Source organism: Pleurodeles waltl, chromosome 12, assembly GCF_031143425.1.
Source record: "Pleurodeles waltl isolate 20211129_DDA chromosome 12, aPleWal1.hap1.20221129, whole genome shotgun sequence".
Lineage (NCBI taxonomy): Eukaryota > Metazoa > Chordata > Amphibia > Caudata > Salamandridae > Pleurodeles > Pleurodeles waltl.
Genome location: NC_090451.1, coordinates 554,008,700 through 554,022,731, shown reverse-complemented (window position 1 = coordinate 554,022,731; position 14,032 = coordinate 554,008,700). Strand labels below are relative to the sequence as shown.

The window sequence follows — 14,032 nt, the reverse complement described above, 5'->3', positions numbered from 1 at the left end:
GAGGACAGGGACTGCCAAAAACCCGACACCGGACATCACCACTGCACCTGAGCTGCCTAGCCCGAGCTGAAGTGAGCCAGTGGTGTCAACGTGGTTCCCAGGCCCTCCAGGGACGAAGCCCACCTTGCGTTCACCCACTGTGGACTTCTCAACGGTGTCTGCAGATGGTTTCTGCAGAACCCCTCTGAACTTCGACCGCCTCCTGTGACAGAGACCCAACGGACCACTGCACCTCTGCACTCGGATGCCCTGGACAGAGGAGAAGAGGAATACTAGTGTCCCTGCATCCCCCAGCCTCATGAGACCTGAGCCAACTTATTGGTTTAGTCGGACTCGACCCCCAGGAAAACACCTGCAGCTTTTTACTGTGCCCCCCCTCCACCGAGACTGCCCTTGGTGATGGTAAACCTGACGTTCCAAACCACTTCTGCACACGGGCGCCCCGGACCGAGGAGAGCAGGACCACTGGTGTCCCCTTGTCACCGAGCATCGCAAGACTTGAACCTACTTGGTGATTCGCCGGGATTGGACTCAGTCTTCCCCTGCAGCAACTTTGTGACCGGACCGATCCCCATAGTTACACGGGGCACCTGATGCTGAATTGCACCTGGCCGCCCCAGTGCCTTCCGAGGTGACCTGTTGCTGAGGCCTTGGATCTTGCCCTCTACTTATTTAAGTCCAGGAGATTGGTTCAGTAAGTCGCTGTACTATACCTGTATGCAGTGCTTGTTCTTCCTTCGTAGGATTACATTGCCATATCTGAAAAATCCACTAAGTGTCAACTTTTAAATCTAAAAATTCCTATCTCTAAAAGTACTTACCTGATTCTGGTGATCTTGGTATCTACATTTATATAAAACTATGTGTTCATTTTATAAATTGGTGGCAGTTTTCTTTGTGTGTGTCTCACTTACTGCTTAGGTGTGTTCCCTACATGCTTAGCACTACCCTCTGATATGTCTGACTGCTCATCCACACTACCATAAGAGTATTTGGGATGTCATTTTGTGCCTCTATGATAAATTTGGGGCTTGCCTGGACTCTTCGCAAAGTGTACCTCCTTTTGGTCTACTATGTAAAGAGCCAGCTTCCTATAAAAACATTTATAGGTCCTGACAACAAGCTAGTCTATCCTTGCTCATGCAGTGCAGATTTTGAATCTTGCCATGACCTCTGATTTAAAGTAGTCCCCAAGTAACAGAAGCGTGTCAATCCAATCAGATACCTTTTCTGCTTTCAGAGTGATTTATATTGGCCTTTCAAGAGCATGTGTCTCATTGTCTACAATGTGCAGAAAGCTTTTGGATTATCCCCAGCATTTCTTGATGTTATATTGCCTGATTTTTCATGATATGCCGTCGGACGTATGAAGGGGATCCAACCTTGCTGCCAGGATGTGTGTAAAATATTTTACGTCCAGATAAATGAATTAAATTGGTCTGTCTGATGTGCAAGATGATGATGGATCTTTCTCCTTTTTCTAAATAGGGGAATATAAAAGCCCCCCTCTAATGTTCATGATTGTGACTTGTCAAAAAAATAATTCAAAAGCTTGTATGCCTAAAGGATAATACACCATTATTTATTGATTTATGTTCATAGCATGTGTTGCTGAAGATGCACATGATCTGTGTACTCCTGCCAACTAGTGTTGGGATTGGGTGTTGGTCACTTGTTTTTCTTTGAAGAAGTCTTTTAAGTCACAAGGTAAATTGACTTCTCCCTTAGATGGCAACGTGCATGGTCTTCTATACCATGTTGGATTATTCTTTTTTTTCACCATCATGTTCGGCTGTGTTCCTATGGGGCTACGTGTTTGGTGCTTATAGTGCTTTCCTTTAGGCCCACTTGATTCCTCTTAGACTCTGGTAGCATGGGAAGACATCACTCACGACAAACATTCTGTTCTTTGGCAAAGCAGTGTTTATCAGGCACCAACCTTCTTTGATGCCCCCACAATCAATGTCTCAGGGTCTCATCGAGACTTGTGCCCCACGCCTTGAGTTTGGTTGACGAGAATGTTACGGGAGTAATGGAAACAATGCCTATCCAGTGCTGTTCCCAGTTCCACTCCAAATATCTGTGGACCTATCACCATCAGGTCTTCAATCTCTGGTACATGCAAGGCTTGCCTCACCATCTGGCCCAAAAAGACATTTCAGTACTGATGCAAGCTGAGGTGGGCCCATCGGAGAATGCCTTGACAGGAGCCAAGGAAACCCCTGATATCTTCGAGGAGCATAGCATGGAAGCAGAATACAAAGAATCCAGACTCTCCACAAGACAGCTCATCCAGTTGTCTCTGATCCCAGAAGCAGTCTTTTCTTCTGGACCTGAGGAGGAAGAGGAGCAGGACACATGTAAAGGTACTAACGGTGATTGCCATGGTCTCCAAAGCACAGCTCAAGTCAGCTCAATGGCCTTGACCAGAGACTGTGCATCCCCATTTGGAGGTCGGACGCCCAGCCTAGTATTTAAAAAACAGCCAGGCCATCACTGCCTTCGGGCTATGGTCCGCACCAACTGAAGACTTAAGACCTTTAATGCTCTTTTCTTCAGGCACTGAACCAACCTTTCTTTTGAGCCCAAGGGACTGCATATACCCCCAACTAAAATGACCTACGGTGCTGGCGCCAAAACCCCCATCAGCACCAAACCCGTTCCCGTTGTCCAAATTGGTGTTGACTCAGAGGCCCCACTCGGCACCATAAACAACCTCAACGACTGGCTCCTGAGCAACATGTCCTCCAACGACTGCAGGAAGATTTTGATGTGTTGGAAAGTGCCACTTTTTGACATGGTTAAACATCCCCTCCCACCTCCCTCTCTTTTCGCCTGGTTTCTGTGTGATTTCGACTGAAAGTGTACTGGGTTCCAGCTACTCAGGTCCCCAGTGTCAGATCTTTACCTAAACTGTAAAATTGCTTCCCAAATTGGTAATTCCTTCATCACTCTGCCAGTCACTAATAAATAGTACCACTGGTACCTATGGCCTGAGGTGCTAAAGAGGGTCCCCAAGTACTGCAGCATGAATTATGCCACACTAAGGGACCACTCAACAAGCGTGTGACAGGCTGCAATTGCAGGCTGCGTGTCTCGGTGCAGACAAAATTGAAAACACGACAAGGCACACAGCCTGTGTGCCATGTCCTTGAACACAGCATGCAATATATGTAAGACACCCCTACAGCAGGCCTTACATCCCTATGGCAGGGTGATTTTTATTACATATGAGGTCATCTGAAAGAGCAGATATGCCCCTGATATGTCTTTGTCAATTCTCAAACATAGCAAGTGGCCAGAAGCCATTTTAAATGTATGTGCTGGACACTGGTCAATATGAGTTCCCCAGCTACATGATGGCTTCCCTGAAGATAGGGTTGTTTGGTATCAAACACCTCAAATTGATAAGCCCACACTGATTCCATTGATGGATTTATCAATACCTGCACCCAGTGGTCATCTTAGAGGAGCCCCCTGAAATCCTGACAGCCTCTGGCTCCCTAGTGTGAGAGGCTTACAAAAGCCTGTCCGGAAAGGGGCTGTAACACCTCTTCCCATAGGATGACCTGCTGATTAGCCTTCCTAAGGCGGCAAGCCTCAAAGGGCTGCTGCCTTTGATATGCAAATCTGGCTCCCGCACAGGAGAGGAAGCTGACTCCTCGTCCAGAGACAATTTGGTACCTGGACAGGTGGAAATATTGCTTAGTCAGATAGGTGGGCCACCTCCAGGCTAGTACCACCCCTAAGGTGGGCTACTGTGAGGTGGACACGTAATTTCTGAGGTAGCCATCTTTGTGACAGCATAACTAGGAATTCTAGGACAGGGTTATGCTCACTTCCCCCAGGAAGTGGTCATATAGGGGCGTAGTGACCCCAAGGGTCAGTAAACCATTGGCTTCTACCCTACAGGCACCTCACGTCCCTAAATTAAGTATTTAGAGGAGCTTCTTGCACTGGAGATGCAGATCCTGATGATCTAAGAAGACCAAGGACACAGAAGAGCCGGGAAAGCAAAAGAGCAGAAAAGAAGCAGCTGACCTGGTACCAACCCTTCTGGCCTGTCTGCATCCCTCCTCGAAATCTGCACCAAAGTTGATTCATTCTGCATCTGACTCCTGAAACCCAGGAGGACTGCCTGCCTTCAATAAAGACTCAAGACCTTATGTGAACAACGGACCTGTTCTCCAGCAAACTCCAAAAGAAGGGACTCTGAAGCCTCTAGAACCACCAAAACCAGACACCTGAAGTCACCACTAGTGCCAAAAAAGTTCTCCAGCCCTCCAGAGTCCACGCCCATCGTGTTGTTACCCATCCTGGACTCCCTGATGACACCTGCAGCCTCTGCATGCAGCCCCCTCGACCACTCCGGCAAAGACAAAACGACACTTAAGGACACCTCTGCACCCGTCTCCCTTGAGCCATAGAGAAGAGGACCAAAGGCGCCTACCTGTACTTGAGCATCGTGAGGCCTGGGCCCCACTGGTGGTTCAGTCCGACTGGCCTCGTAGCCAGAGCCTGCAGCCTCTTTTTTGAATTGATTAATCTCCATTGAAACATATTGGGCACCAGACACTGATTGCAGAGCTCAGAAATTGCAGTGTGTCCACTTTTGAAAGTGAAAAGAATTTATATTTAAAAACTTACTTACCTGAGCGATTTTTCTCTGATGCCTAAACATATATAAAGATACTTAATATTTTTATAAATTGGTATGGATCTCCTTTTTGATTTGTGTGTTAGGGAGAGAGCTGGCCACCAGTGGTTTAGCCATAATTGTTCCACAGCCTTAAAAGCCCTAAAAGCAGACACAAACTCCACTCCACGTAACAATATTGATATCAAAGCTTCAGGGCTAAACTAGAAACAAGCACTCCAGCAAAGAAAACATGATATCAGAAGGAGTGCTTGGGAGGACTTAACTGAAGCAGCACTGCTGAAAGAACCCAGATTATTTTGGGAAATAATTAACCACCCTTTTTTTCTTCGATGGTTAATCTGTAGAGGTGAACTGCCATATTTCTGCACAAGAATGGGTCAATTATTTTTCCTCTGTTTTTAGTCCAGATAATAGGGAGGGCACTTATGGTACAACAAACAGGGTAAATCTCTGTCCTGTGGAGGACGTTTGGATAGCTGACCTCATAGACTAACCCTCAGTAACTGAAGCCATTATAAGTGCTACAAACGAAAAGGCCCCTGGGCCTAATGAGGTCCTAAGTGATCTGTTAAAAACAAATAGAATTTTGGGCCCCCTTGGTTACTAATGTGTTGAGGGCGTCAGTGAAGAGAGGTCTGATGACCTCATAGAGAGAATCCATAATAGTTCCCAATTATAAAAAGGGCGATCTGAACGTTCCCGCATGCTATCAACCAATCTCTCTGATCGACTCAACAGCAAACAGTTTTAGCCTTGTTATCTTGGGCAAATTAGAATCCTGGCAGAGGTCAACTGTTTTTTTTTTTTTTTTTTATTTATTTTTTTTTTTTTTATTAAAGTCCTGTTCAATATGGTTTTTGCCTGGGTTTAGGGATAGTAGAGGAGGCCTTAAATCTCACACCTACCCGGGACAAATATGTCAAAGCCAGGAGAGGGGTTTTGCACATGGCTTTTATGGACCTCTCCTTTGCCTTTTACCTCGTGGATAGGGAAATGCTATGGGAGTTCATGACACAGGCTGGTATCTAATCAGGTGCCTACATTGGGACTCCTCTACTGGAGTGAGTTACTCCCAAACTGGTGAATCTACACCACCAATAACGGTGGCCAGGGGAGTTAGGCAGGGCTGTATAATTTCTCTCTTCCTTTTTCTAATTTATATAAATTCCCTGCAAACAGCCTTAAGAACATGTAGTGAAGATGTCCCTAGAATCGGCACCCAGGCTGTTCCGGTTTGCTGTATGCAGACGCAGTTCTGTTAGCGTGCACAGCTAAAGGACTGAAGTGCCTTAAATGGTTTTAATGATTTTATGTCTGGTCTCAAACTAAAGGTGAACCAAAGTCTTTTATTATGTCATACGGCCCTAAAAGTGCTAAATGTAAACTTTTTTTATGGAAGGGAGACCTATTGCTAAAGTATCTACCTTTAATTATTTAGGTATTTTATTGGAAGCAAATGGGCGTTGGGATAGGTTTTTGACTTATAGGGCACAAGAAAATGAGGCACCTGGCAATGCCTTATTCATTTTTGCATAAAGGCTGGGTCAAAAACCTGTATGTGAGATGGTACCGCTTTATAGAAGCAAATGTATAGCAGTGGCCACTTAAGGAGCAGGTGTCTGGGGTTATGCTGCTACAGGTAAACTCCAGACTTTAGAGTTATTATTTTTTTTTTTTTTTGTATAGGGCCCTGGCTATCCCTAGAGCTACTGCGCCTTTCATTGTACAAATGGAGTTAGGACTGAATTTTATAGAGGACCCAATTACCCTGGCACCACTCCTCAAAGCAGGTGCTTGCAGATTGTGTAAGCCTGGAAAATATGTCCATTAACCTATGGCTGTCTCACATAAAAAACACCTTCAATAGCCTGGGTTGTAAACAACTGTTTGACAGCCGTGACAGTCTTGGCTCCAAATCCAAAAGGTTGCTCAGTCAGCCTCGTGAGTCTTACAGAGAGGAGTCTAGACTTGTGAGTATCCTGGATAGGCTGTCAGTTACCAGGTGTATATATAAGCCAACATTTACAACTGTGGGCATGAAACCATATCTAACCTGGATAACCAAACCTCAGCACAGATAATATATTACCAGTCCAAGACTAAACATGGGACATTTTTTGAAGTGGCTTTCCCCAACGTAGGTTCTTGGCACACTTCCCTCCAGTGTTGGCGTTGTGACGCTGTTACTGCCCAATAAACTCCACACTTTGATCTTTTGCACACTACATGATTCTCTCCAGACATGCTTCTTGCACCCATTTCTCTTAACAAGACACTTCGCTTCTTATAAAGACAGACTAAATTACTTGCAGTCCCTCTCTTCTATTGAACTATGTGCTGCTTGTTTAATGTCATTGTTGCTGATATTAATCTGAGAACGTATTCACTTTAATTGATATTGGTTGGTATTTGTTGACATTTTAAATTGCCTAAATGTTTTGCCTCCTGTGATTTTTATCTTTTAATTGGATGGTTTTTAGCTATGACTTACTAAATGTTTTAAAATATCTTTGACACTTACATGTATTTTGGACTTTATTGTGCTTTTATGGTCAAATCTATTGGCCGAAAAAAGATCCTCGACTGATTGAGTTGTGTGTCTCATTTATTGACTGTTGTGTGTATTCGTGGATGTCTTGCACTCCTCTGTGTTAAGCCTAAGGCTACTCTACCACACTACCTCCGAATATAGAGCACTTAGGGATTTCATAGGAAGCCCTGTCCACACATTGGGGAACCCCTAGACCCTTTAGAAGGTATTGACTTACAATGTAAAGGGCCAGCTTCCTACAGGATGCACAACACACACCTGTTCACACACCCTAAAAAATGCAAGATCACTACACAACCTCCGTTGAAGCAGACAGCCTGCCATAGAGGACAAAACTCCTCTTTGAGGAGGAAATTGGTTTGGAGCCTCCCATACTTCCTAAACTCAAGAGGTGCAAAACAGTGGCACAAACCCTCTCCATCACAGTTGTCTTCCTGCAGAAGTCCAAAAAATCTTGTGCTTTACATGACGAGAACATAAAGTTTGAAAAACTTATTGGTGATGATTTATGGTTTATTCTTCACAAGAAATGATGATTCCAATATATGATTTAAAGCAGACACGTGTTTAGTCTTCAAGACTTTCTTAAGGCCTGATGAGAAGATATGCCTCCATATGTAAAGCATACTTATCCTCAATTTAATTTTGTAGATTGAAAGAAATCGTGGAATGGACTGTAATGTACCTTCTACTGATAACAGTAGTTCAGAAATCTCCAGCCAAGATGAGCCTTGTTGCTTGTAATAGTGAAAAGTAAAGAGCATGGCAGTTATACTACCAAATTACAAACTCGTCTAGCCTTACTTGGAAATTTTCCAGTCTGACAAATGACACCCTTGGTGGTTGGGTGTGCACACCAGGACTGCACCTAGTGGACATTGTGCATGTTTGAATATTAGCTTCCCCGAAGATATTGTTTCTGTGTTTGGGATGTGGAACCAGAGAGCATAACCATCATTATTTTGTAAATTTAACACTGTGCCTATTGTTTGGATGACCTGTGAGATGGTTATAATGCTGATTTCCCCCCCAGGCGAAAAGACCCTAATCTGTATCAAGCTAGGTCATCTTCCACTAATTAATGGTGCACTACTACTTACCACAAGGTCATAAAAAGGCAATCCAGCTACACTAAAGTGGATGTGCATGTTCTCCAGGATAATAGCTTCCTGGTAAAATGCTGTCCAACCCAGTGCACAATACAATTCCTCATTATGCTTAAGGGAGTTTTTAAGACCGCCATAGACACCTTTACGGACCCCGTGAAAGCTAGAGTACAGGTTGATTAAACAAATAAAATAAAGAAACTCTCTCCCAACGACCCACCCTACATTCATAATCAAATACCCCCTGACTCCCTGGTGGTCCTCACTGCACACAAAAACCCAGACCTCGGACGATGCTTACCCTCCAGGTTACACGCTGGAAGATTGCCAAATCTGTGGGTTTCCTCTCGCGGTATGATAAAATGAACTGGAATGAAATGCAGAAACTGCTCAAACATCTCTGAGGAAAGTAGGCATAAGGGTAAATGGCTGGTGGCAGTGAAAAAAATAACATTTCCAATGCAACCTTTCGCTGTGCCCTGGATTCTGCTGACCCCACAGCTTGTGAAATCAATACCAGTATCCTGGTCAAACGCCATGTATGGTTCCATTTCTGTTTGTAAACCAAAAGTCTACCAGCATTTGTTCACCTGTTCTTCGCTGACGAACATACACTTCGGTTCACAGGTTGACCAAATGCTGGAGTAACTAAAGAAAGACTCCAGCACATCCAAGGTTATGGGTACTCTCCAAACATCAAAGGGGGTCTTTTTAGATGCAGCAGTATAGGGAAGGCACTAAGACCACCTCCCCAGACACCCTTTCTTTGTATCAATGATGGCAGCAGACCTTCCACCCGTAGTCTCCTTGGGGATACTTCAGTGGGCCGTACATAAGTAACAACAAAAGAAGCAGGGACATGGGTGGCTCTGCAAAAGGATCTTCTCCTGCCCCATACGGTCTGTCTCTCCCTTCTCTTCAGCACCTGCCGTAGGAAAGCCTCAGAATATCCTCCTCCGCTGGCAGAAAATTATACCAGACAAGTAAATGTTAGGTATAGTTCAGCACAGCTGTTGTCTAGAACTTCCCCCAATACCACCCATGTTTTTACAATACAGACAACTTCTCAGCAGGGAAAATCTATGTGTTAGTGGAAGCATCCAAACCACTCCTTTAAAAGGGCACCACCGAGCCAGTGCCCGTCCATCAGCGGGGCAAAGGTGTTTATTCATTTAGTTTACTTAGTCCCAAAAATGACAGCTCTCTCAGACCTCTCAACAGATGTGTTCACTCTGAACATTTCTACATGGTGACTCTGCAGGATGTCATATGTCTACTACAGCAGGGTGACTGAATAATGGCATTGGACCTCAAGGACCCCTACTTCCATATCCACATTCACAGCGCCCACTGACAGTACCTGCAGTTCGTGGTCAGTGGCTAGCATTAGGAGTTCAATGTACTCCCTTTCAGTGTCACCACTGTCCCAAGGATCTTCACCAAGTGTCTGTGAGTGGTGGCTGCTCACTTTAAGAAGCGGGCATATGTTTTCACCTATCTCGACGATTGACTGATCAAGAGTTTTTTTTTTCTTTCTTTCTTTTATCTCATCACCATCCCCAATTGCTTAGCTTTGTGTTGCTGCCTTGTGCTTGTTTTGCTGCAAAAACATTTTACATTTAAGTATCCCTGTGCATAGTCATCCCCTACATTTGGCAAACACACATGAATTTAAGCAGGACAACTGCTCTTAAAACACTAACTATTCTGGTTTTCCATCTGTGGTTCTGGGACTTCATTCTTTTTTATACATTTTTCAAAGGCATTTGTCCTCCTTTTTCTGGATATTTGAAAAATTATTTTGGGATGCCATTTTTAGTTGATTATTGCACCCTGAGCCCACTATTTTTCCTCTATTTCTTTGAGTAAACCTTTTTCCTTGAGATAAATATTTTTAGTGGTTAGCAATATTTTAGGGTGTTCTATGTTCAGGGCTTCTACTATTGATATACTCATTTGAGAGGCTGGTGCCTGGTCTTTCATGGAAGTATATCAAGTTTAGTGGCCAGTAGTGTAACTGTTCATAACTTTGTATTTCCTCGATTGGCATGTTGGTGAGTTTGTTTTGCTGAAGAAGGTGGTGCTTTTATGATGTAGGCAGAGCACAAATGAGAATTTAAATTTGCTGTCAAGCTGGAGAATTAATGTTTTTGTGTGGCCTTTGCAGGTGTCCAGTTGTGTCGCTGTCTTACCTGCCACGCATGGCCTCTGCTGCTTTTCCTTGTGGTGGAGTCTTGGCTGGTACACTTGAAGGCGCTTGCTTCTGGGAGCAGAATAATGCTCAGTATAGACCTCACCTACTTCCACTGGAAGCTGGAGGGTGTACTGATATCCAGACTGAAAGCAGCACCCGACACTGCCTTGTGACCTACAGGCCAGGTGAGTCTGCCACTTTTTGCAATTAATGATGCAATTATAAGATGCTGATACACAGGTCAGAAAAGTCACTGACTCACTGTGAATTGACTCTTTCATGCCCTTATATATGAATCATGAACGGTTGTCCCCATAGTGGCTTATAATCTTCCAGCTTTTTTGTCCTCCAAGATAGAGTAAAACACCTTTTTAGAGTTATGCCACCTGTTGTCTGTTGTTGATGTGCCTTCACTAGGTGAGCACTCAATCCTACCTCAGAGGCTCTGGCGTAGTAGTCCATATCCTCCAGCCAATCTCTAGGAGCCTCCTCGGGACATAGGATTATTCTTATAAACCTCCATTACTACTTCTGCTAGGTATGTCTGAATTTGGTTTTCTGCTTTCAACTAAGGAGCCCAAAAAAATAGCATGCACTGTGGTGGCCTTGGCTTGTTCATTTAGTTAGGAACTCATTTTAGCAGCATACAGATGGCATTATTGTCTTGTCATCATCAGGCTGTTCAAATGTTAAGAATCTATATAAAATTACTTCAACAATTTTTACTTTTTTGACTGTATGAATTTTATATCTGCAATACTAAGTGAAGCATACTTTTGATCCTGTTTTTTTAAGTACTTATATCATTAACTCCATTATTTTGTTTTGAAGTCTTTTCCCTGCCAGGAGAAATTCAAACTTCTGTTGCTTGTACAGGTCCCTTTGGCTCTGGAACTGTAAGACTGGATGTTGTCCCTCAACTTGCAGGACAATTGTTTTCACCAATCATGCAGTCACACTTGTTTCACCCAGTACCAGTTTGCAGTCCCCTCATTTAGGCTGAAAGCAGTGGTGTGAGTCTTTAATAAAATTGCGGCAGTGCATTTTTTTGCAGGACAGGAATATCAGTATTCCCCATAACTGGACTATTGGCTGCTGATGGTGGTATTGCTGTACTTGGTGTCAGACCACCCAAGTGCCACAATACCCTTTTGCTTTGATTTGGGGCTTTCACATAAACCTGCTCAAGTCACACCTGAAACTGTCACATCTCTTTCTTCTTCGAGGTGGGGTTGGACACAACTTCTCATGGTTTTCTTGCTTTTCCAAAGTACTTGGGACAGTTAGGCTAGCATCCTGATAACTCAGGGCATGGAGATTTTCATTCTGGCCTAACAGTCTTCCACATGTTGGATCGCAAGGCTTCCTGAATCTTGTTGGTCACTCATGCAAATGAGGCTCACTGTCTAGCAGTTTCCAGATTTCCCTGGAGCCATGGATTATCTTCAGTAGTGTTCAGTGTCTCAGAATCTCATTGGTGGTAGAACCTTCTACTGTGCACTAGCAGTGGCCCCGGTGGTGACTCATCCCTCCGCTCTAGGATTGGGATGCATATCTGGAGAATTGGAGATCAGTGGACTCTGGTCTCCAGCAGAGCAGAGTTGTTCTTGGGATCCCTTCATGGTCGGTCAATTTTGGTCCTCACAGACAACACAAATGAGATTGTTGTATGTTATCATTTTCACGTGATGACCCCAGTCGAAGTCATCTTTCCAACCATGAGTGTCTTTTCTCTCCAGAGGTGGTTCAGTCCATATTTGCCCTCTGGAGCACTCATCCAGTTGAGCTCTCTTCCATGTCAGAGTGGACTGCTTGCTGTTCTGCACCATCCATTTTCTTTAGCAGGGCGCTTCAGGGGATGTGTTTTGTCCAAACTGTGACATACCCCTACATTGTGCATTTTCACGCACCCATGAATCTCTCTGATTCTGAGGACATTATGTCAAGACTAACCACATGTAATTTTGATTACACGGACTGGACATGGAGGGTAACATACACGGATCTGTCTATTCTGATAGAGGCTTCTAGCCGTGGACTCCTTTCCTTAGAATATTCCCCAGGAATCAGACTAGATTGAGAAAATCTTGAGTAGTGCCCCTGTGCTCCAGTAGGTGTCATCAGATGGCTCGTCCTAGGCATCAAATGTGACGTGAATGGTGCTATATAGGCATCATCCCAGCACGCTGGCATCTGTTGTTTTCTTTTTGTGTCAACAACACAAACCCGTAAGAGCTATTACCGTCATTTTTTGACCACTGTTTCGACATTTTTGTCTATCTTTTGAGTATTCTGCTCACAGTGTGCTAGGGATATTCACAAACAAGCTGTGGGTTTTAAACCCTGTGGGGTATCCCAGAGGCAGTTGTCTTCAGTGGACCCATATCTGCTTTGTCTGTGGTGCCTGGAGCTGGTGTGACCGGTAGATGCCCCACCATGGATCCAAAGGCGATTCATCAGTGGGACACTAAGCTCCCTAGACATCAGAAGAATACACATGGCTACAGGTTCCGGTTGCATGGAAGGTCCCAGTCCTGCTCTCGGTGTTGCTGTCGTCCGTCATCATTGTGATTGAAGTCATAGTTGGTCAAGTCCTGCAAGCAAAAACAATCTAAAAAGCCAAAGCACTCTTCGATCTCTCAATGCTGGTCCAAGTCATTGGACGAGGCGTGGGACTGTCGCCACAAGTCAAAGCCCTGCTCCTGCACTCCATCCACTGAGCCTGATCCTAGGTCTGCTGCGCCTTAACCAAAATTTCCTGGACCCGTGATGACAAGGAGTTTTATGAGGCTATGCACCTCCTATTTGTGCATGCAGGCGCCTCTGGAGCGCCTTCGGGCCCCACAGGTCTGGAAGGAGCCTCAACTGGACTACCGCTGATGGTTTCGCTCTCTGCACCATTTAGGTCCTCTGTATCCGTACCATATATGGACTCACTGGTCGCGAACCCACAGATCCGATCCCATGGCCCTGTTCCAAGTGTTAATGACACTTCGCAGCAGCACTGAGCCCGTATTCCTTTCTGACACGGAGCTGGACTGGCACTGTTCAGCACTACCTTTACCCTAATGATGGTCTAGATCGGAGACAGTCCCCCTTTTCTTTGACAGGCCCTGTGGGGATCTTTATGGGTACCGTGATCCTCATAAAGATTTTGGCTTGGGTGGGTGGTTGTGAGGATCCTTACGGCTACCTTGACCCTATGAAGACCCTTTTGCCCAATTGGATGAGGACAACTGGTATTACGAACTGGTGGATGCCTGTAGCCTGGATACCTCACCAGACACTAGCATGGCCTCTCCTCCTAGTGTGACTACAGAGGAAGGGGTTTCTTTTGCTGTTTGGTGAGGAGGACGGCTGAAGTCTTTGACCTCCAGCTACCCTCCTTGGAGGACACAACCAATATCTTGACAGAAGTGCTTCAGCTGGAGTGATCCCACATGTAACCCCTATTACCTTTCAATAAAGCCCATTCTGATATCCTGCTCAGGCCTGGACTGAGCCCTGCACAGGCACCTCTC

General features: G+C 44.8%; 1 protein-coding gene across 2 annotated transcripts in view; it reads left to right on the top strand.

Annotated features, from left to right (window-relative positions):
- Window positions 1-14,032, top strand: part of RFWD3 (ring finger and WD repeat domain 3) — a 265,518-nt gene that overhangs the window by 168,239 nt on the left and 83,247 nt on the right. For both annotated transcript variants that reach the window (XM_069217624.1, XM_069217623.1), the window contains exon 11: window positions 10,485-10,696. In XM_069217624.1, the coding sequence (XP_069073725.1) occupies window positions 10,485-10,696 (212 nt within the window). The remainder of the gene's footprint in view (window positions 1-10,484; window positions 10,697-14,032) is intronic.